The following is a 22,448-nucleotide window of genomic DNA, read 5'->3' on the forward strand; positions in this document are numbered from 1 at the left end:
AGTGGGCAGCCTGCAGGTGGTGGTCAAGACGAACAGACAAGCTGGAGGAACTCAGCAGGTCGGGCAGCATCCGTTGAAATGAGCAGTCAACATTTCGGGCTGAGACCCTTCGTCAGACCCTTCACCTCGGCCCAAAACATTGACTGCTCATTTCAACGGATGCTGCCCGACCTGCTGAGTTCATCCAGCTTGCTTGTACGTCTTGATTTTCTGGTGTAGTCTGTTTTGTCATATGCTCTTGTGATATCATTCTGGAGGAACGTTGTCTCATTTTTTAACTGCATTGCATTTGTGGTTTCTAAATGACAATAAACTGAATATGAATAAGATTTGACCACAGCATCTGCAGTATGCTTTGTGCAGGTGGTGGTAGTGTGCAGTTCGGAGGGCAGCCTGCAGGTGGCGGTATAGCCACACACTTGCTGTTGTGCTGCCAGAGTTGAGCAGTAGCCTGCATTTTGTAAATGGTACATATTGTGTACTGGTTGTTGTTGCTTATGTTGTTCTGCTGAACATTGTGGGCATGTTAATTGTGGAATGTGTGGGCGACACTTCTGGGCTGACCCCAGCCTTAGGTTGTGCTGGGGGCAGCCCACAATGGCAGATTTCACTGAATGTTCTGATGTACATGTGGTAAATAAATAAATTTCAAGCTAAATGAACTGCCGGCAGTGGCTGAGTCAAGTAGGGTAACAACATTGAAAGGAGATTTGGATAAGTAGATGGATAGAAGGGACTTAGAGGATAGAGACTAAATGCAAGTAACACAATAACGTAGTGGTTAGCACAACACTTTACAGTATAGGCACCCTGGGTTCAATTTCTGCTGGTGCCTGTGAAGGAGTTTGTACGTTCTCCCTGTGAAGGAGTTTATACGTTCTCCCTGTGAAGGAGTTTGTACGTTCTCCCTGTGAAGGAGTTTGTACGTTCTCCCTGTGAAGGAGTTTGTATGTTCTCCCTGTGAAGGAGTTTGTGCGTTCTCCCTGTGAAGGAGTTTATACGTTCTCCCTGTGAAGGAGTTTGTACGTTCTCCCTGTGAAGGAGTTTGTACGTTCTCCCTGTGAAGGAGTTTGTATGTTCTCCCTGTGAAGGAGTTTGTGCGTTCTCCCTGTGAAGGAGTTTATACGTTCTCCCTGTGAAGGAGTTTGTACGTTCTCCCTGTGAAGGAGTTTGTACGTTCTCCCTGTGAAGGAGTTTGTACGTTCTCCCTGTGAAGGAGTTTATACGTTCTCCCTGTGAAGGAGTTTATACGTTCTCCCTGTGAAGGAGTTTGTACGTTCTCCCTGTGACCGTGTGGGTTTCCTCCGGGTGCTCCGGTTTCCTCCCACAGTCCGAAGCTGCACTGGTTGGTAGGTTAATTGATCATTGTAAATTGTCCCATGATTAGATAAGGGTTAGATTGGAGGATCGCTGAGCGGCACGACTCGAAGTGCCTGAAGGGTCTATTCTGCACTGTACTGAATAAATATTTAACGGTTTGGTGGGCACCATGACTGTAATAATATGAACTGAGCAAGAATAACAGCAGACAATGGTCTAACCGTTTTTACTGAATGTCCTTGCTGGGGAACTTACAGGGTGGAAGTGACGAACCAGCACTGCCAAGACAAAAACAAGCACACTCAAAAGCCCTGAGTGCCCCCTGAGTGAAGGAGGTCCAACCGATTCACTGTACGATCAATCGGCTGTATGCGTGTTCGCTCATTTTCACAGTCAATCTGATACTGTTCATGGATGAGTTGGGCTGAGGGGCCAGTTTCCTTGTGGTAATACTCCAAGACTAAGTTAAATTGGTTTCTTTTTCCATTGCAGAATCCCCCTTCAGCTGGCTTTCCTGTTGGCTAGTCTCCTTTTCTTCCTGGTCAATTTGACCTGTGCCCTGCTTGTGAAGATCACACACAGTGAAACCAGGACCATTGTGTTTGTCCGTGTGGCCGTCAACGACACCCTCTTCGTGCTGTGTGCAGTCACCCTCTCTGTGAGCCTGTACAAGATCGCTAAAATGTCCCTGGCCAACATCTACTTAGAATCGAAGGTTTGTTTATCCCAATAAACCCATGGGTAGAAGTAACCCCATTTTCCCTTAGAGTTTACATGGAATTTTCTTACGTTGATTTCTTCATGAATGAAAACAATTATCTCAGGTGACAGTGATTTAGCAGAAATAATTGAGAGTTGATGGTGGTAACAGCTAATATGTTGGGAGGTAAGGTCACAGAGGGCATCAGAGATATGAAATGGTTGTGATTCTGGTATAGTGATAACTGTGGTGGGATATCGATTAATGATAGAGCTAGGAAGACATTGAAGAGGGCTCAGTTTTAACTACAAATACCTCTGTAATGCTTGGTGCTAAAAAGGCCTCCTTCAGTCATTTTTATATAAACCCAAGTTAACTATATAATTTCTTCCATTTTTAAGTTAGTGAGTGAAAGTTTGGCAGGTTACGTAAGGAGCTGAAGATTGGTCAAATGAAGAATAATGTGGTTATCAGTCAGATTTATTATCACTGATATATGTCGTGAAATTTGTTGCTTTGCACGGTAGTGTTCTGGTTAGTAAAACACTTTACAGTACAAGCAACCAGTGTTCAATTCCAGCTGCTGCCTGTAAGGAATTTGTACGTTCTCCCTGTGACGGCGTGGGCTTCCTCTGGATGCTCCAGTTTCTTCCCACAGTCCAAAGACGTGCCAGCTGGTTGGTTAATTGGTCATTGTAAGTTGTCCCGTGATTAGGCTAGGACAAAATCAGAGGATTGCGCAGCTTGAAGGGACGTGAAAGCCTATTCCGTGTGGTATCACAATAAATATATTAAAATGTAATTAAAAAATAACTGAGTATACTTCTACCATTTCCCCAAGAAAATAAGCAGCTAATCTGATCACAAGTATACAGTCATGTTAAATTAGCTTTGTGGACTTTCCTCATTTGTTGGTATTGGGGCAACTGTATCATTTAATACTGGCTTCTTTTTTACCTATATAGAAGCAAAATACTATACTGCTGATAATGTAAGTCTGAAAAAATGTAGTGACCCAGGCAGCTCCTATAGAGAGAGAAGCAATGTTAATGTTACAGGTTCAAAGTTCTAAGTATATTTATAATCAAAGTACAGATATGTTACTATATAATACCTTGAGATTCATTTCCTTGCAAAAATTTACAGAGCGAAAATACAGTAGAATTTTACAGAAAACTATACAAAAACAGACAATGAATGATAGACTGCAATATGCAAAAGAAGATAAACTGTGCAAATAAAAATAATACTGAGAACATGAGTTGTAAAGAGTCTTTGAAAGTGAGGCTGTAGATTGAAGAATCAGTTCGGAGTGGTAGTGAATGAAGTTATCCACACTGGTTCAGGAGCCTGATGGTTGCAGGGTAATGACTATTCCTAAAGCTTCTGTATCCCCTGCACTACATTAGCAGTGAGCGAGAAGAGAGCATGGCCTGGATGGTGATGTTTTTTATGTAGACAGTAAAGTTGCTTTTCCTTTCTCCCTTTGTGTTTGAAACCTCTGTGGTTCTTTAGTCCCTTACCTGACTCAACCACTCCTACAACCAAAAGCATCTTCATAGCCCTCTGGTGAGACCTACAGTCTGCACTGAACTCACAAACTCATTTCAGTCAGGGATCTAAGCAGGGCAGGACCTTCATTCTCTTAACATAGGCTGGACTAAACAACCCAAATTATTCAAACTTGTTACCTTGTATAGAATATTTCATAATATTAAACTTCAATCAATTCTGTCCTGTGACTATAAGACATAGGGAAAGAATTAGACCATTCAGCCCATTTAATCTTCTCTGCTATTCCATCACGGCCGATTTATTCTCTCTCTCAACCCTGTTCTCCTGTATTCTCTCTGTAACTTTTGATGCCCTTACTAATCAAGAACCTATCAACCTCTGCTTTAAATATACCCAATGATTTGACTTCTATCGGTGTCTGTGGCAGTGAATTCCACAGATTCAACATGCTTTGTTTAATGAAATTCTTCCTCATCTCTGCTCTAAAGGTCCATCCTTGTATTCTGAGGCTGTGACCTCTGGTTCTAGACTTCCCCACAATAAGGAACATCCTCTCCACATCCACTCTATCTAGGCCTTTCCATATTTGATAGGTTTCAATGAGATCACCCCCGCCCCTCCATTCTTCTGAACTCCAGCAAGTTCAGGACCAGAGCCAGCAAATGCTCCTCATATGTTAACCCTTTCATGTCTGGGGTCATTGTCGTGAACCTCCCCTGGATCCACTCTAATGCTTTATAATTTTTCATATATTTGAACAAGGAAAACTGCTGGAAATTAACATCCTTTTTCTGTTTGTACTTTCAGGGCACATCATTGTGTCAAGTTGTAGTGGTGGGATTGCTAATTATATTACTGTACACATCAAGAGCTTGCTACAACCTGGTCGTGATTACATTCTCTTACTACAATCACGTGAAGATGCTTGATTATGACTGGTATAATGTGTCTGATCAGGTCAGTACACCTCTGGGGCAGGTTAGTCTTGCATTTTTTCTAAATGTTTACCCACAGAATTACACAGAAGGAAGCCCTTACAACATTATTGCACCTGAATTAGATCTGTTAAAAACCTTTCTATTAGTTCCATTTCCATATTCTTTCTTCTCAGACCTGCAATAACTTCCCCTTCAGCTATGCATGACTAACTGGACGAATTAAAAATAAATGAGAACCTGAGTTGTAAAAAGTCCTTGAAAGAATCATTTCAGAGTAGTACTAAAATAAGTTATCCATGCCAGTTTAGGAGCCTGATGGTTCCTGAACCAGGTACTGCAGGACCTTAGACACCGGTACAGAAATAACAAGCTGTAAAACAAAAATAAATCAAAGATAGCGAGCAACAGGGATGATAGAAAGAACAGGCAGGAGATGAGGCTTAATCAAAGCCAGTGGCATGAGTTACAGGGCAATAAAGTAGTGGTGCAATTAAAACAGAAAGCAACAAATACTGGACTGAGAGTGTTGTATTTGAATGCACACAGCATAAGAAATAAAATGGACGATCTTGAAATTCAGCTACAGATTGGCAAGTATGACGTTGTGGCCATCTTTGAAACTTGGCTAAAGGAGTTGAACGTCCAAGGATATACGGTGTATCGGAAAGATAGTTTATTAGGCAGAGGGGGTGGTGTGGCTCTGTGTATAAGAAATAATATTAAATCATTGGAAAGTGATGACATGGGATTGGAAGGTGTAGAGTCTCTATGGGTTGAGTTAAGAAATGACAAGGGTAAAAGGACCCTAATGGCAGTTGTATATAGACCTCCAAACAGCAGCTGGGATGTAGATTATAAATTACAGCAGGAGACAGAAAAGGCGTGTCAGAAAGGCAATATCATGATAATTGTTGGGGATTTTAACATGGAAGTGGATTGGGAAAACCAGGCCAGTACCGGACCTCAAGAGAGAGAATTTGCAGACTGTCTAAGGGATGGCTTTTTAGAACAGCTTGTTGTTGAACCCACTAGGGGATCGGCTGTGCTGGATTGGGTGTTGTGCAATGATCCGGAGGTGATAAGAGAGCTTAAGGTCAAGGAGACCTTAGGGAACAGTGATCACAATATGATCGAGTTCACTTTGAAATTTGAGAGAGCAAAAATAAAATCTAAAGTGTCGGTATTTCAGTGGAATTAAGATAAGCCAAAGCCAGCATGGTTTCCTGAAAGGAAGATCCTGCCTGACAAACCTACTGCAGTTCTTTGAGGAAATTACAAGCAGTGTAGATAAAGGAGATGCAGTAGATGTGGTGTACTTGGATTTTCAGAAGGCCTTTGACAAGGTGCTGCACATGAGGCTGCTTAGCAAGATAAGAGCCCATGGAATTACAGGGAAGTTACTAGCATGGGTGGAGCATTGGCTGGTCGGCAGAAAACAGAGTGGGAATAAATAGATCCTATTCTGGCTGGCTGCCAGTTACCAGTGGAGTTCTACAGGGGTGGGTGTTGGGACCGTTATTTTTTACGATGTATATCAATGATTTGGACTACAGTATTAATGGATTTGTGGCTAAATTTGATGATGATATAAAGATAGGTGGAGGAGCAGGTAGTGTTGAGGAAACAGAGAGCCTGCAGAGAGACTTAGATAGTTTAAGGGAATGGGCAAAGAAGTGGCAAATGAAATACAATGTTGGAAAGTGTATGGTCATGCACTTTGGTGGAAGAAGTAAACAGGCGGACTATTATTTAGATGGGGAGAGAATTCAAAATGCAGAGATGCAAAGAGACTTGGGAGTCCTTGTGCAGGATACCCTAACCTGCAGATTGAGTCAGTTGTGAAGAAGGTGAATGCAATGTTGGCATTCATTTCTAGAGGTATAGAATGTAAGAGCCGGGATGTGATGTTGAGGCTCCATAAGGCACTCGTGTGCAGTTTTGGGCTCCATATTTTAGAAAGGATATGCTGACATTGGAGAGGGTTCAGAGAAGATTCACAAGAATGATTCCAGAAATGAAAGGGTTACTGTATGAGGAATGTCTGGCAGCTCTTGGGCTGTATTCCCTGGAGTTCAGGAAAATAAGGGGGGACCTCATAGAAACATACCAAATATTAAAAGGTCTGAACAGATTAGATATGGCAAATTTATTTCCCATGGTACTGGATTCTAGGACAAGAGGGCACGACTTCAGGATTGAAGGACGTCCATTTAGAACAGAGATGTGGAGAAATTACTTTAGTCAAAGGGTGGTAAATCTGTAGAATTTGTTGCCGAGTGGCTGTAGAGGCCAAGTCATTGAGTGCATTTAAGGCAGAGATAGATAGGTTCTTGATTAGCCAAGGTATCAAGGAGTATGGGGTAAAAGCAGGGGAGTGGGGACTGGATGAAGTGGATCAGCCCGTGATTGAATGGTGGAGTAGACTCGATGGGCTGAATGGCCGCCTTCTGCTCCTAAATCTTATGGTCTTACTCCTGCCTGATGGTTGTAGCAAAAAGTGAGCATGGGCTAGAGAGTGGGGGCCCTTTAATGGTGGAGACCGCTTAGCTTTGTGGTTGATCAGCTGACCTAATGTATGGTATGAATTTTACGTCTGTGTGTTACTTATGTTAAAGACAATGTAAATGAAAGCTGTTGATGAGGTTATGTGCTGTTCTCACAGGCAGATCTGCAGATTCAGCTGAGGGATAAGGAGTACTTAGTGTTCGGTGTGGTCCTATTCATCTGGGAACTGCTTCCCACTGCTCTGGTTGTCCTGTTTTTTCGTGTAAGAAGGCCCATTCAAAGTCTGGTAAGTAGGTCAAACATAGTCTTTGAACTCACCACACATTCTGGCACTGTCATAGCATGTCCACAATGTTCGACTCAACAACAGAACAAGACAACAGTGAAAGAAACTCCTGTCCTGCCCTCCCACCCACTCATACACATAGGTCTTCAACCCCAGGGCAAACCATTTCTGGGCTTCTAGTCCTTGGCTACGGATATCTGCCTCCAATATCCAGGCCCTGGACCAGACTCACAGACACAGACATCGGGCCTACAATCACCTGACCCTGGACCAGACTCACAGATACAGACATTGGGGCTCCAACCTCCAGGCCCTGGACCAGACCCAAAAACTCACAGACACTGGGCTTCCAATTTCCAGGGCCTGGCTCGAACTCATGGACTCACAGACATCAAGCTTTCAACCTTCAGTCTCTGGCCTGGATGCTGTCTACCTTCAGACTTGCTAACTTAGGTCTTCAACCTTTTCGGCTCTCTGCTGTACCGCCAGTCTTGCTGAGCTTTGGAACACCCAGCTGGCTGGGTGTTGGTGTGGCTCATGCAAAGCTCACTAACGTAAGTGCTGGTGTGGGGGATACATGAACTTTTGTACAATAATTATCAGATGTCCTTGGATGGTTCATGATTCTATGATGGGGAGTACTATCACCAGATTTGTAGAAAGACAATAACATATTCACAACATCAGGAGGGACATGGGGGGGATGATGGCATTTATATTCAGATTAATTTATTTATCACATGCACATGGGAACATATAGTGAATTGTGTCATTTGTGTTAACAACGTACAAAACCCAAGGATGTGCTGGGAGCAGGCTGCAATTGTTGCCACATTCCAGCACCAACACGGCATGCCCACAATGTTCAACAGAACAACAAAGAACACAACAAGCAACCGAACAGCAACAGCAAAATAAGCCCGTTTCCTCCCTCCCACATACACGCAGACAGTTCTCCAACCCTGGGGCAGGTCTGCAGTCTCTAGCCAGGCTGACAAATGATGGTCACAGAAAGGGATATCATGAGAAAGTGTATCACCATCACATCTCACCAGCATTGATACCCAGGGTGGATAAAGGTCTCCATTGATAGAAACACAACTACACCAGCTATGCTGTAGTTACAAGGGCGGGTCAGAAACCGGGTACTGCCTTGTGAGTAAATGGGCTTCTAACACTCACTGTTTGCAAGGTAAAAGTGTGGTGAAATATTCTCCACTTGCCTGGGTGTGTACAAGTCCAATAATGCTCAGAAGTTCGTTGTCACCCAGAACAAGGTAGCCTACTTGAGTGGCAATCCATCCACCACCCAAAGCATTCGATCCTTCACCAGTGGCTGTGGTCCTATCTGTAATGAGATGCTCAAGGCATTCTAGCACTTTCCAGGACTACAGATGCCACCACCATGGGCAGCAGATACATGGGATTTAAATTTATTTATTACTCACATGTACATTGAAACATACAGTGAAATGCATCATTTGCATCAACAACCAATAACAATCTGAGGATGTGCTGGGGGCAGCCCACACATTCTGGCACCAACATAGCATGCCAACAATATTCAGCAGAACAACATGCAGCCAACACACACCAACAGTAAAACGAACCTCTTTCCCACACCCACAATTGATTAGAAACATGACTAGATCATCCATGGTGTAGTTATAAGAGCTGGTCAGTAAGTGGGATAGGACTCCTACACGTCTCCTGAGGACGTCTCCAATCTCTGGACTTGCCCGTTGACCTCTGGGCTTCAATCCCATGACTCATTGATCATGGGCATCTGACCTCAGGACTGCTGGCTGGACTTGGAGATTACCAGCCCTTGTCCTTGAGGCCCCACAGAACTTGGACCTCCAACCTGAACTCTGACCTCTGGCTCCCTCTAACACAGTGAAATGATGTTTACACTAACACCAGAAGGTCATAAAAATAATTCTATGTCACAGAATAACAGAGTGAAAATAACCCTACCACTGATTTCAAAATACGTTAATTTTCATGCAGCTGGTTATTTACAGTGTTGTTTTAAGAACTGCAACATAATTTTTAAGTGTGGAACCAACATATAGGTTTTAGCTGCTTGTTGTTTTTCTGATACAGACAGATTTGTACATGTTAAAGCAGGGACCCTACCAACCAGATTTGCAGCAGAAACTCTTTGCTTGACCCTCACTTGGCTTGAGTACAATTATAAAATTAGATTTGAAACAATTAATATTTATATTGGGTGGCATGGTGGCATAGTAGTTAGTGCATCGCTTTACTGTACGTACCAGCTGCAAGACCAGGATTCAACTCCTGCCACTGTCTGTGAGGAGTTTGTATGCTGCCCCCCTGACCGCGTGTGTTTTCTACAAGTTATCTGGTTGCCTCTCACTTTCCAAACATGTAGAGTTAGGGTTAGTGAGCTGTGGACATGCTGTGATGGTGACAGAAGCACAGCAGTATTTGTAGGCTGCGCAGCACAATCCTCACTGATAGGATTTGATGCAAACAATGCAGTTCCCTGTATGTTTTGATGTACACATGACAAATTAGATTAATCTTTAATTTTCATTATCTTGTCAACCCTTTGGCAATGCAGTCAAAATAGTTTCAAAGTGTGAGTGGACAGAAGTTAAGGTGGTGTAGATCAGAGGTCGTTGTGATATCTGTGTAGGTGTGGAAAATGAAATGAAACAAAAGGCACAAAATAAAATCCAACTCAAGAGGATCAGAAATTATTTTATCAGATGAGAAAATGATGGTGTCTTTTCAGAAGAAAACCCATTGCAATACCAGAGCAAGTCGCATGTATAGACAACGTATAGAAACACTGTATAGTTGAACAACCGTTCCAGGTGAAGTTCCTTCAATGGGAAAAGTGATTTTGTTTTAATGTGATGTAAGGGTAAAAAATAAAAGTGATAGAGCTTTGCAGCCTTGCTTATAGAAACCTGACTGGGGAAGGGTTTTGATTTGGCCCTTAGTCTTCTGCTCTGGCCTGAATCCAGAATTAAAGTGCTTAAAAATTTGTACGGCCAGAGGGTAATGAATGTGTGGAATTCATTGCCCCAGATGGCTGTGGAGACCAAGTCACTGGGCATATTTAAGACAGAGGTTGATTGATTTTTGATTAGTAAGGGTGTCAAAGGTTATGGGAAGAAGGCAGGAGAATGGGGTTGAGGGAAAACATATCAGCCATGACTGAATGGCGGAGCAGACTTGATGGGCCAAATGGCCCAATTCTGCTGCTAAGTTTTATGGTCTTATGATTGGGCTGGACTCAACGACAGGTTTTTCTATATTATTGCAGATGGGGAATAGAATACCTTACAGCCATGGATTCACTCCCAGAGCATTTTTCTTTGATAATCCTCGACGTTATGACAGTGACGATGACTTAGCCTGGAACACAACATCTTACAGTGCAATCAGCAGGTAATTACTGAAAACTGACCTCTTGATTTGTCTGCAGCTTGAGATGCCCACTGGTAAAAGAGGAGGGTACTCAGCCAATTCTGCTGTACTAGTTCTTTGAGAATGTACATTTAGTATTACTGCCCTGCCTCTTTCATTTTGGGTCTGTAAGTGTATCTTTCCCTATTACCAAATCTACTGTGAAAAGCTCTTTTGAATTTTATTCCACTGCTCTTTCCCTCAGTGCAATCCTCTGAGCAAGAAAACAATCTCACAACCTTTGGTTCGTTTGCTGGTTATTTTAAATTTCCAATTCATGCCAGCAGGAAGTGTTTCTGCATTTGTACTCTATAAATACTTTAACCATGAGAATTTATCATGTTGAATAGAAATTATAGCAAGATTATAAAAAAAACAGGAACAGGACTGGGTCATTGAGCCCTAGAGGTGCTCTGCCATTCAATAATGCTCATCGAAACAACTTCCCTCAAGTTCCCTTTCATGTCCTCTCCCTCCATTCTCCCCTTGAATACATGTACATTATTGTATACAGAAGTATGAGCGGTATAGATAGGGCTAATGCAAGCAGGCTTTTTTCACTGAGGTTGAGTGAGACTAGAACTGGAGGTCATAAGTTTAAGGGTGAAAGATGAAACAGTTCAGGTGAACATCAGAGGGAACTTCTTTACTCAGAGGGTGATGCAAGTGTGGAATGGCCTGCTAGCGGAAGTGGTGGATGTGGTTTCGATTTCTACTTTTAAAAGAACTTTGGGTAAGCACATAGATGGGAGAGGAATGGAGGGCAATGTTCCAGGTGTGGGTTGATGGGACTAGGCAGGATTAACAGTCTGTATGGACTAGAGGGACCAAAGGGCCTGTTTCTGTGCTACAGTGGTCTATGACTCCATACTTTAGCCCCCAGTGTTCTGGGGCAAGCAATTCCAAAGAAACACAGCCCTTTGAGAGAAGAATTTTATCTCAGTTTTAAATGTTTCCTTCTTCTGAGACCATGTCCTATAGATCCCCACTTGAGAAACATTATTCCCAACATTTGCACATCTGGCCATCTAACAATATTGATTTTCAAAAGATCACCTATTACTCTTCTAAATTCCACTGAGTACAAACCCAGCTTATCATTTAGTTCAGTATCTTGCAATGTAGTTTATACGAAGTTCTCATTCCTTTGAGTGGCTGTTGTTTCCTCCGATGACCGATGAAATGGTTTGACTTGTTGAGGCTCATTTTTCCAAGTTAGTGACTTTAAGAGTCATTGGTCCCAGGTTCAACGAATTTAACTAATTTTAGAAGTACCATGGAAGTCACCATTATTTATTAAAATTGTATTGTCTGAGAAGAATGACATTGTGGTTAGGTAACAGGAATCTAACTGGTCAACAGGAGTCTATTTCATTTCACCAAAGTGGCACACTTAATAAATCATCAGATACAGTAACAATCTTAATAACTTGTCAGTTTCACTTTCAAGTTCAATCCTGCCAAGTCCTCACTTGCATTTTTGCATAGATGAAGGTGTACAAATTCCAGGTTATGTTACAGGTCCCATGCTGTTTCCCCCCCGGATAAAAAATAATGAACCTAGCTCATCTATTCCTCAGTTTTTCATTTTCTTGTACATTCTGGTGGAGAACCATTTCTTAGTCTTGCACATGCATCAAGATGCCAGTTCTTCACTGTAGACAGCAAATGTCAAATGTTACTAATGTTTGAGTAGTTAACAATAAAACGGTTTCATCAAATGTCAACATATGGAAAAGTAAAGAAGGGTTTGGGAGAGTGTCCCTGCCATGGGATCTGGAATGTGAATCCTGGAAGTTCTGGTGCAAAAGTTTTAAGTTGTTTTAAGTGCAAAACCATAAGCTATGGAAGCAGAATTAGGCCACTAAAGTCATCGAGTCTACTCTGCCATTTGATCTTGGTTGTTCCACTCATGATTGTATTGCCAGCTGAATCAACTGCTTTAACAGACTGAAGATTCAAGTTGGGATATGATGCAGCTTTTGCTTTTGTGATAATTTGCTGACTGAGTTTTGAGAAATGTTTGCACTAGTTTCCCAGCATGAAGCTGTAATCTCTACTTTCATTGTAATCTTTCTTTGTTTATAGCACTCCTGATCAATATGGCTCTAGGAACCAAAGTTATGAGGAATTTGCTTCCTTTGTCTCAGATACTTATGCACCAATAGTAGCTGAAGATCATCTGCACAACTCCACCCCGTCACTCATGATCTGAAGAAATATCACTTTTCAATAAACTCATCAACTGTACTCTAGTTATCAGATATTACAGAAGAGATCCACAAATGGTGTAGCTAGACTGGCTATTGAACTGGACCATGGACGTGTCTATGCAAAGGACTGTTTCTTTTTACTGACATGTTACTTTTGTGAATGTGATTTTTTTTAAAAAGTTGATTCGTTTGTGATTAATGTAGCTATCATGAATTAGAATAATTTCTGTGAATATTGTAGAGTCCCCATTAGAATCTACAATCCAAATCAGAATAAATTTGACAATTTCTTTTACATCTTTATGGTGTCCTTTATGCTTTATCCTTTTTGTTTGTGGTCACTGGGAACTTACAGAAAATATAAAGATCATCAGGTAAAGTCAACATGGTTTTGTGTATAGCTGAAGATTACTCTCAGCTATATTGATTTTGGTAGACTATTGTCATGTGTACCGATGTTGAGTGGGGAAAAGCCTGTTTCCACATCATCCGGACAGATTATTCTGTTCTTAAGTTGATTTAAGCAGTATTGGTGGTGGGGGGGAGACAGAATGCCAAGTAATGTGACAGTTAAAGCACGTGCAGTGCAGATAACACTAAGTGCAAGAGTTGTGATGAGGTAGATAGATAAGAGTTTATTTTAGTGTCCAAGAGGTCCATGCACCAGTCCAATAACAGTAGGACAGAAGCTATTCTTTAGCCTGGTGGTACATGTTCTCAAGCATCTGTATCTCCTGCCCAATGGGAGGGGAGAGAAGAGGAAGTGACCAGGATAGGAAGGGTCCTTCATTATGTCAGCTGTTTTCCTGAGGCAGCAGGAAGTGTAGATGCAATCAACGGAGGAGAGGCTGGTTTGAATGGCGGACTGATCTGTGTTCATGATTCTGCAATTTGTTGGCATCTTCTGTGCACAGCAGTTGTCATACTAAGGTGTGATGCAGTGCAAAAGGTTGCTTTTTTTATGGGTGTTGTGTCCTAGGTGTTGAAGGAGTCTTATTGAATTGTCCTACAGTGGAGCTTTTGTCAATATGTAGGAGTCCAATGTAGGTATATTTGTTATTCAGATGTTCCAGAGATGAGCATAGGGCCAGGGAAATGGCATCAGCCAGGATACGTCCTCTTCATGTTAGTACACCCTTCCTTATACAGTGTCACTTGCTGCAAACACCCTCTTTTTGTTCCTCCCACTCGAATAGCTTCCTGTATCAACACAATATTGTGGGCTGAAGGGCATCTTCTGTGCTGTACTGTTTGCTCCATGTTCTATCCATGATTTGGCTCAAACACCATAGGGGCAACATGTCCAAGGCTTGGGAAACCTCAACTTAATTGCTCTAACAACAGGAATTGAATACCTTCCAGGATTTCCAAACCTAACTCAGTCACACACACCTGTAACTAATTCTAAACTATTAAACTAAAGGGTGTGGCTGTCTCCAGGAACAAGAAAGTCCATAATTTTAAAGTGATTGGAGGAAAGTATGGTAGGTGGGGGGCAGATATCAAGGTACAAGTTTTTTTTAAAAAAGAGAATGGGTGTGTAGAATGCATTGCCAAGGGTCCTGGCAGAGGTAGATACTTAAGAGACATTTAAGTGACTCTTAGATAACCCTCCATTTTTAATTCCTGTGCCTATGTGTGTTAGATTGATCTCAGTAGATTAAAAGATGGCACATTTTGAGCCAAAGAACCTGTACTGTGCTGTACTATTCTGTGTTCTAGCTAAGATATAACTTGGGCTATTACAAGAGACAATTAAGTGCTGACCACTTAGTTGTTTGTATGGAGTCACAACTCAGGCAGACAGCAAAATATCACAGATATCCTCTCCTGAAAGATGTTGAACAGGGCAAATTAAACAAGAGAAAGGCTGCAGATGCTGGAAATTTAAACAACACACACAAAATGCTGGAGGAACTCAGCAGGCCGGGCAGCATCTGTGGAAAAAGAGTAGTCAATGTTTTGGGCCGAGACCCTTCAGCAGTACTTGCTGTAGGGTCTCAGCCCAAAATGTTGACTGTACTCTATTCCACAGATGCTGCCTGGCCTGCTGAGTTCCTCCAACATTTTGAGGGTAAATTAAACAACCGTTTTGCACAGCACTTGTGCTCTGTTTATAATGGTCATCTTGAGCTTCCAGCTGCACGATTTAATTCTCCTTCCTAGATAGATAGATAGATAGATAGATAGATACTTTATTCATCCCCATGGGGAAATTCAACTTTTTTCCAATGTCCCATACACTTGTTGTAGCAAAACTAATTACATACAATACTTAACTCAGTTAAAAAAATATGATATGCATCTAAATCACTATCTCAAAAAGCATTAATAATAGCTTTTAAAAAGTTCTTAAGTCCTGGCGGTAGAATTGTAAAGCCTAATGGCATTGGGGAGTATTGACCTCTTCATCCTGTCTGAGGAGCATTGCATCGATAGTAACCTGTCGCTGAAACTGCTTCTCTGCTACTCCCACATAGACACACCTGTCCTTTACCCTCTCCATTACTATGGATAGGCACATTGGAGAACAATATCTCAGTGCTATGGTATTAAATCTTTCAATCTTGGATAAACCACAGCCCCATCTACCCCCCCCCCCCGAGCAAACACTCATGTATTAACCAGATTTTCTTTTCTCCATGTTCTTTCTTCCCATCCACTTCCCTCCCTCACCCATTTTGTTACACCTGCCCTTCATACACTACCCATCCACTCCACTTATCACTCACCAACCTCTCCACCTCACTTCACTACCTGGTTACATCTGCCCATTACCTCCTTCCCGCTTGGTTCTAACTATCAATTACCAACTTTTATTCCGACCATTTCATCCAACTGGCTCCATCCGCCCATCATGTTCCCTGTCACCTACCAGCCTCTGACAATCTTCCCCACCAAAACCAGTCCCTATCTCTTGCCTTCTTAATGATCCCTCCCAGTCCTGGTGCAGGTTTCAAACCAAAACATTGACTTCTTTTGCATTCACGGATGCTGCTTGACTCCAGTGATCTGATTTTGGTGTTAGTGAACCAATGGGTATTATGCTATTGAGAATAGCATTTTGTTTCAGTGCATTTAAATTTCACTGCTTTTATAGATTTGAACTCATCTTTGGTTGTGATTCCAGGCTTCTGGATCATTTTATTTGGTTTAATGACTACACCCCCATTCTTTTATTCCCACATGATTAAACACTGTAGAGGAGGACCAGTAACAGAAACTCTGGTCCAGTCAGATGATCCACTTATGACCAGAAGATGGATCAAGTGTTACTTGTAATTCCAGAGGCTTTGTTCCTGACAAGATTGAACCACTTCAGTCTTGAAGATTCTTCAGGTAACACATCCAAAAGCCAACTGTGTTGTATAAACCCCTTTTCCAAGAAGCTATTAAGCATCAGACATTGTACAATGGATTGCAAACTGTTCAAACCTTGGCAGAGAGCATGGAGTTTAATGAAAATATACAAATGAGAACACTGAAGAGAGCTTAACATTAAGATTTTTTCCTCCTTTTTAAGCACGAGGAAATTATTCAGAAAAAGCTTTTAGTCTGGAAACTTTAGCTTATCCAAATCACAGAAAAATTAGTCCATTTGGTCTAGTTCCCACTTTAATCAACATAGTGTTACAGAAAATAACAGGTTTTGAAAGTGGATCACCAATAAAATTTTATTTTTCTTTAAATAAATACATGACAAGTGTAGTAAACAGAGGATGCATTCCAAAACACTTTGTTCTAAGTTGAACACCAGTTTGGTACATGTAAATTGACAGGAACTTAAAACTTCAAACTAGGAAAGACAAAGAATTTAGATGAGTCGTGATCAAAGATAACACAAAATACAATCAATTTTGTCACATTAACGGAGCACTTATTTTGCTTAAGGCAGAGCACTGTTGCATTGAAATATTAGTGCTGATCATGCAGATGAAAATTAGTAAAGTGTTAAAGCAAACAGGTGCTGAAGCTGCTGCTAAAACGGACAAAGTTGCTTAGATTAAGAGTTATAAAGCAATAGTTAGACAAAAACAGTCAAAGGAACAATGTTTTGCATACAGGTCTGGTTATTCCAGATACAAACACAAGATATTCTACAGATGCTGGAAATCCAGAGTAACACACACACACACACACACACAAAGTGCTGGTTGAACTCAGAAGATCTACGGAGAGAAATGAAGAGTTGAGTTTTGGGCCAAGACCCTTCATCAGGATCTGATTCATTATCTCCTTCATCAGGGTTAACTTTTGGTTTTGGACCAAGATCTGATGAAGGGTCTTGGTCCAAAACATCAACTCTTTATTCCTTGCTATAGATGCTACCTGATGTGCTCAGTTCCTCTAGCATTGTGTTATTCCAGTCAAAGTTGTGTTCAAAATAGCCATTTAAAAACATCTACTGCAATTTAGAAACAAGTTTTTCCATTGCAATCAGCTTTTTATTTTGCTGCTTGCTTTTCTATCTATCCACAACTGAAGAACTTATAATGGAACGTCATTGCCAGTTTCAATTGAAAATGAGTGATGCAACAAGTACTAAAAGAATGGTGGTTAACATTGTAATTATTCTGAAATTGCACATCGTTAGAGAGACCAAAACTTTAATGGTGATAGATTATTTAAAATGCCAGGATGAAATATATTTTTGCATTGTTTACTTCTGTTTTCCTTAGCTGTTCATTAAGTTTACACATGCCTTTATCAAATTATTTTTCAAAACATGGTAGAGAGTTTCTACATTAAAAACCAGGGAATCATTACTTATGGGCTACCTAACCTTATTAAAAGATTCCATGGTAAAACTTACAGGACCAAACATAAAAATGCAATGTCTGTAAATGCTGATCAGAGGGTGGATATTTTGTGGCATGTGACATATGCATCAAATTTCCAAAGCTTCAACAGCTACAAAGGTAGATAGATATTCAGCAGTTGCCAAGATGACCACAATTCCACTGACTTAAGAAGCTCAACACCTCACAGGCAAACCATCCACCACCTTAACACTCACCGCTTCCCATCAATAACATGCTGTGATTCAGTTATACCATAAACAAGACTGACTCAAGCAACTTAAAGCCTTTTCTGTCAACAGCAATAGACAATCTGGTAAACTTTACCAAAATGAGGGAACAAAGTGTAGGTGTATGGGAACAGCAAACCATTATATATAATTGGTTCAGCACCACCTTCTTATGGGCAGTTAAAGATGGCAGTGAATGCTGGTCATACCATACAAGCCATATCAAAACAAAAAGACCACTGGTAGAGAAAACTTAACTACTGATTATAACTTAACGAGATTTCTCAAAATCCATGCTCCTTATTTGTGACAAGAAGCTGCTTCAGAACAGCTAAAATAAATATAGTGTAAGCAATCCTCTAAATAAGTCACTGTAGGAAGACCAAAAAAAGCCCTGCAGTGTGTTAATCTCATGTTTTTTTAAAAATCATAGGTCTCTCTATCCAATCTAATGCATCATTCTTTAACAGGGGATCCCTTCTCACAGGGAGGAGAAATTAAAAATTAGCCTAAAATAAAAGACAATCACTGATAATACAACAAGGAATTTGAGGGGCAAGAGGACAAAACATGTTGCCTTTTGGAACAATGAGAATAGTTTAAGAGAAAAATAAACAAGAGGAAAATGCTGGTTATGTACACAACAGGATCCGGCCAGACAGCCCTCTAAACCTGTTTTATCATTCACTGAGATCATTGTAGACCTATAATTTCCATCCTCATTGTAACAGAATATTCCTAAAATAAATACTGGAAATACTAAGCAGGCGACACGTAAAGAGAGAAGCAGGGTAGCATTTCAATCACCAATCCTTCATCTGTTATGCTTTTTATTTCAGATTTCCTCTATCTGCATTTTTGTTTAGTTCTTTAACATTTTCTGTAAAATACCCTTTCATTTTTCCACCACTCTCTGGCTTACTATTACTCTGGAGAAATAACTTGGTTAAGAAAGCAAGGACCATAAAATTGCACAAACTGGAATTCAGATTTGTATACAGATGTACTTGTTGCATGTGTAGCAAGTTTAGAAGAGGAACAGAGGCACCGAGGAATGGCTCGTGTAAGCTAAACGTGAACGCAAATCTTTTGGTTAAATGGACTATTTCTGTGCTGCACATTCCAATGTTGCTGTTACATAAGAGCTTAAACTAATTCTTTCATTTTTCCCCACAGTACACCAACATCATTCTACTAAACAACTGTAAAGAACTAGCTAACATTAAGAATGCCTGATAGCTTTGCAAATCCAGATTTGCACAGGGGAACTATTGTTGGTATGAAGCTACGAAGTGCAGAGGACATTTTTACCAGCAGCACAATCTTTGATCATTACAGATCTCAGTATTCTAATTATATGAACCAGGCTAAATTTAACACCAACAAAATGAGGTTGGAAAGATTTCAGCAATAGCCTTGCATCAAACTAAAGGACTTGTTCACATGAAATATATTTACTATTATATAACTGGGAAGTCAAATGGCAAGAATGTAAAACTTGCTGCCATTTTGTGCAATTGGAATAGTCTAAGAGAAAAGTAAACAAGTACAAAGAGAGAAAGAAACTGACTATGAACACGGCACGATCAGGCCTCTAAAACTGCTCTATCATTCATTGAGATCATTGTAGATTTTCTCCAACTTCCACCCCATGATGGAAAGGCTTCAACAATAGTCATGCACAAAAAAGGAAAGACTTGTTTACATAAAAATATTTGCTATTATTTGCTCCAATATATATATAGCTTTGCTGCTTATGCTCCAATAATAACTTACTTTATAACCACATTTAAGGAGTCACACATATTTGCTTCCAGATTCAAAAGGATGCAGCCCATCCTGTACATAAGATTAAACAGCCATATTTGGTCAATCCAGTGAATTAAATGTTGAATAACAGATGCTGCAATGTGAAATTAGAAGTCATTAGAAACAACTCCATGATACTGAAAATTATTTTATGTGGAAAGTGGATTAAATCATATTGCTTCTGATTTGTATTTCAGACTATTACCAAAGTTTGAAGGAGACATTTTTAGATTTAATATATTAGGAGTTCTAAATGTCGTAGCAGTCAGTAAATTCTTTTTGAAGTGGTCTTAAAATCCATCACGTGAATTCATTACCAACATTTAAAAACTTCTTCCATTTCTCCACAGGATAAAATTTTGCTTAAAAGTCCATAGTTCATTGCACAGCAGTTAAAGTCACAACCCACCCAATGGTTGCTTTTATTTTTTTTAAATTACAAAAGTCACATTTTATCACAATATACAAATGACACAATGACAGTTATCCACTCCAAAGTAAAATATTTTCTTCTTTTGGAAAAGTAAAGATATCAGATTCAGAAACTATCTTTTACACACTCTGATAATCTTTAAGGTCAGTTAGAGCTTCAATAAATCAATGATCAAAGATAATTAAATATTCTCAAGAACCTTTTGCATTGCCAACACAATTGGAGGTAAGGGAGGTGCTCTGAAACAGCAGGAATCACAAAAAAAATTATACTCCATTAATAGTAGACAAATCCATAGCAACAGAATTTTTAAATTTCTTTAGTGGGTAAGTTTTGGTGGTATTTGAAACAAAATTAATATTTATACCAATAAATCAGTAAAAAGCTTACACATGGTGAATGCCGTAAGTTTTGGGAATAATCTAAAACCTTAAGAGCACTTCATTGTATTAGGTAAGGAAGAAATGCTATTAATTGAAATATAAATAGTTGCTCACTATTACCATACCCAATTCATCTCTGCCTTTATCTGGATGTAGTTCTTCAGCCAATGCAATACAGTAAATTGTGCAATGGCCACTGGATCCCTGAAGTTCTGTAAAGTGCCAAAGACTAGGCAACTTTACAAAGTCTCTGCTTTGCATCAATCATCACCATTTCCACAGCATTTGTTACCTTTTGTCCTTTAACAGCATTTTGAAAGTCTGCAACTCTTGTATGCTTGTTGAAAGTCTGAAATTAAATACACCAGAGAAAGTTACACCCCAGCTTCAAAACCATGCAGTTAGGTTTTTAAAAAAAATGTTATTAGTATACAAACTCCAAGATAGTACAAAGACTCTATAACTCATGTCCTTAGTATTATTATTATTTCCTTTGTTTTTTTTTGTATTTTCAGATTGTCTTCTTTTACACATTGGTTGGTTGTCAGTACATTTGTGCAGTTTTTCATTGATTCTTTGTATTTCTATGTTCAACTGTGAATGCCTGCAAGAAAATGAATCTCAGAATAGTATATGGTGACATATACAGTCGGCTCTCCTTATCCGCCAAGGATTGGTTCCGGGACCCCCTCGCGGTTACCAAAATTCACGGATGCTCAAGTCCCTTATTCAACCTGTCTCAATCCGGTGGACCTTAGGACCCAGCAGAACCCCAGACCTTATTTAACCTGTCTCAAGTGCAGTGGACATTAGGACCCGGTGGCAGAGCTCTGAATCCATACTGTTCACGAAAATAATCACGATCATGATTGAAAATAAAATGGAAATAATAAAGCGATCGGTGAGAGGTTAAATGCCATCGGTCATTGGAAAAGCGTTAGGCTACGTCGGTCAATGATCAGAACAATTTTAAAGGATAAAGTGAGAAAGGCTCTGCCCCAATTAAAGCTACAATTATTGCTAAGCAATGCAGTGGTTTAATTATTAGGTTTTGGGTTTTTGATCCTCCACATCAACCCAGCACAGTGGAAAGCACACTCGGGAGTGGTCTGTCATTGGACTGAACTCGGGAACTTCGAGCCCGGTGCTGAAACAAACGTTTTTAAGTGTTTTATATGCATAGAAAGGTAAAATATATGCTATATACTAAGACAAACGTTTGACTAACTGATGCTAAATAATACCGGATGTACCTGTTCCGACTTACTTAGCAAGAGAACCCGATTTTTTTCGATCCTGATCCACGATAATCCACGCACATCCTCCCGTATACTTTAAATCATCTCTAGATTACTTATAATACCTAATACAATGTAAATGCTATGTAAAATAGTTGTTATACTGCATTGTTTAGGGAATAATGACAAGAAAAAAAAGTCTGTAATGCTCGAACAACAAGTGCTGGAAGAGCACTTCCGGGTTTTCGCGATTCGCAGTTGGTTGAATTCGTGCATGTGGAATTCGTGGATAAGGAGGGCTGACTGTACATATTTTGATAATCATTTTAATTCCAGAGGTTCACCATTCAGAATGAAGACAGTTCTCATCTGAGTCCATAATCTCTTGCCCTGTAATCCAAAGCTGTTTGAGACATTCCAGTCAGGGAAGGCATCCTCCTGGTATTTGATGTAGCCCTATCAGAATGTTTTAAGTTTTAACTAAATCTCCTCTCATTCTTCTAAAATGCTAGTGAATACTAACCCAACCTATTCTCAGTTGTAGCTCCACTATCTCAGAAACCAGCCAGCCTATGCACCTCTCTATGGCTTTTATATATTTTTCTTAGGTAAGGAGACCAAGCCTGCACAAAATA

General features: G+C 40.3%; 2 protein-coding genes across 4 annotated transcripts in view; one reads left to right on the forward strand and one right to left on the reverse strand.

The window, feature by feature from the left end:
* The window catches only part of LOC140733389 (G protein-coupled receptor 137Ba-like), a 34,479-nt gene extending 21,257 nt beyond the window's left edge, over nt 1-13,222 (forward strand). Inside the window, exons 3-7 of the mRNA XM_073056658.1 lie at nt 1,813-2,035; nt 4,343-4,492; nt 7,136-7,264; nt 10,566-10,690; nt 12,797-13,222. Coding sequence (XP_072912759.1) covers nt 1,813-2,035; nt 4,343-4,492; nt 7,136-7,264; nt 10,566-10,690; nt 12,797-12,923 — 754 coding nt within the window. The 3' untranslated portion in view covers nt 12,924-13,222. The remainder of the gene's footprint in view (nt 1-1,812; nt 2,036-4,342; nt 4,493-7,135; nt 7,265-10,565; nt 10,691-12,796) is intronic.
* A 3,346-nt stretch (nt 13,223-16,568) lies between these two features.
* ero1b (endoplasmic reticulum oxidoreductase 1 beta) overlaps nt 16,569-22,448 on the reverse strand; it is a 109,169-nt gene continuing 103,289 nt past the window's right edge. For all 3 annotated transcript variants that reach the window (XM_073056663.1, XM_073056661.1, XM_073056662.1), the window contains one exon: nt 16,569-20,924. In XM_073056663.1, coding sequence (XP_072912764.1) covers nt 20,864-20,924 — 61 coding nt within the window. In that variant the 3' untranslated portion in view covers nt 16,569-20,863. The remainder of the gene's footprint in view (nt 20,925-22,448) is intronic.

The sequence above is a fragment of the Hemitrygon akajei genome, chromosome 9, assembly GCF_048418815.1.
Source record: "Hemitrygon akajei chromosome 9, sHemAka1.3, whole genome shotgun sequence".
NCBI classification, from domain to species: Eukaryota; Metazoa; Chordata; class Chondrichthyes; order Myliobatiformes; family Dasyatidae; genus Hemitrygon; species Hemitrygon akajei.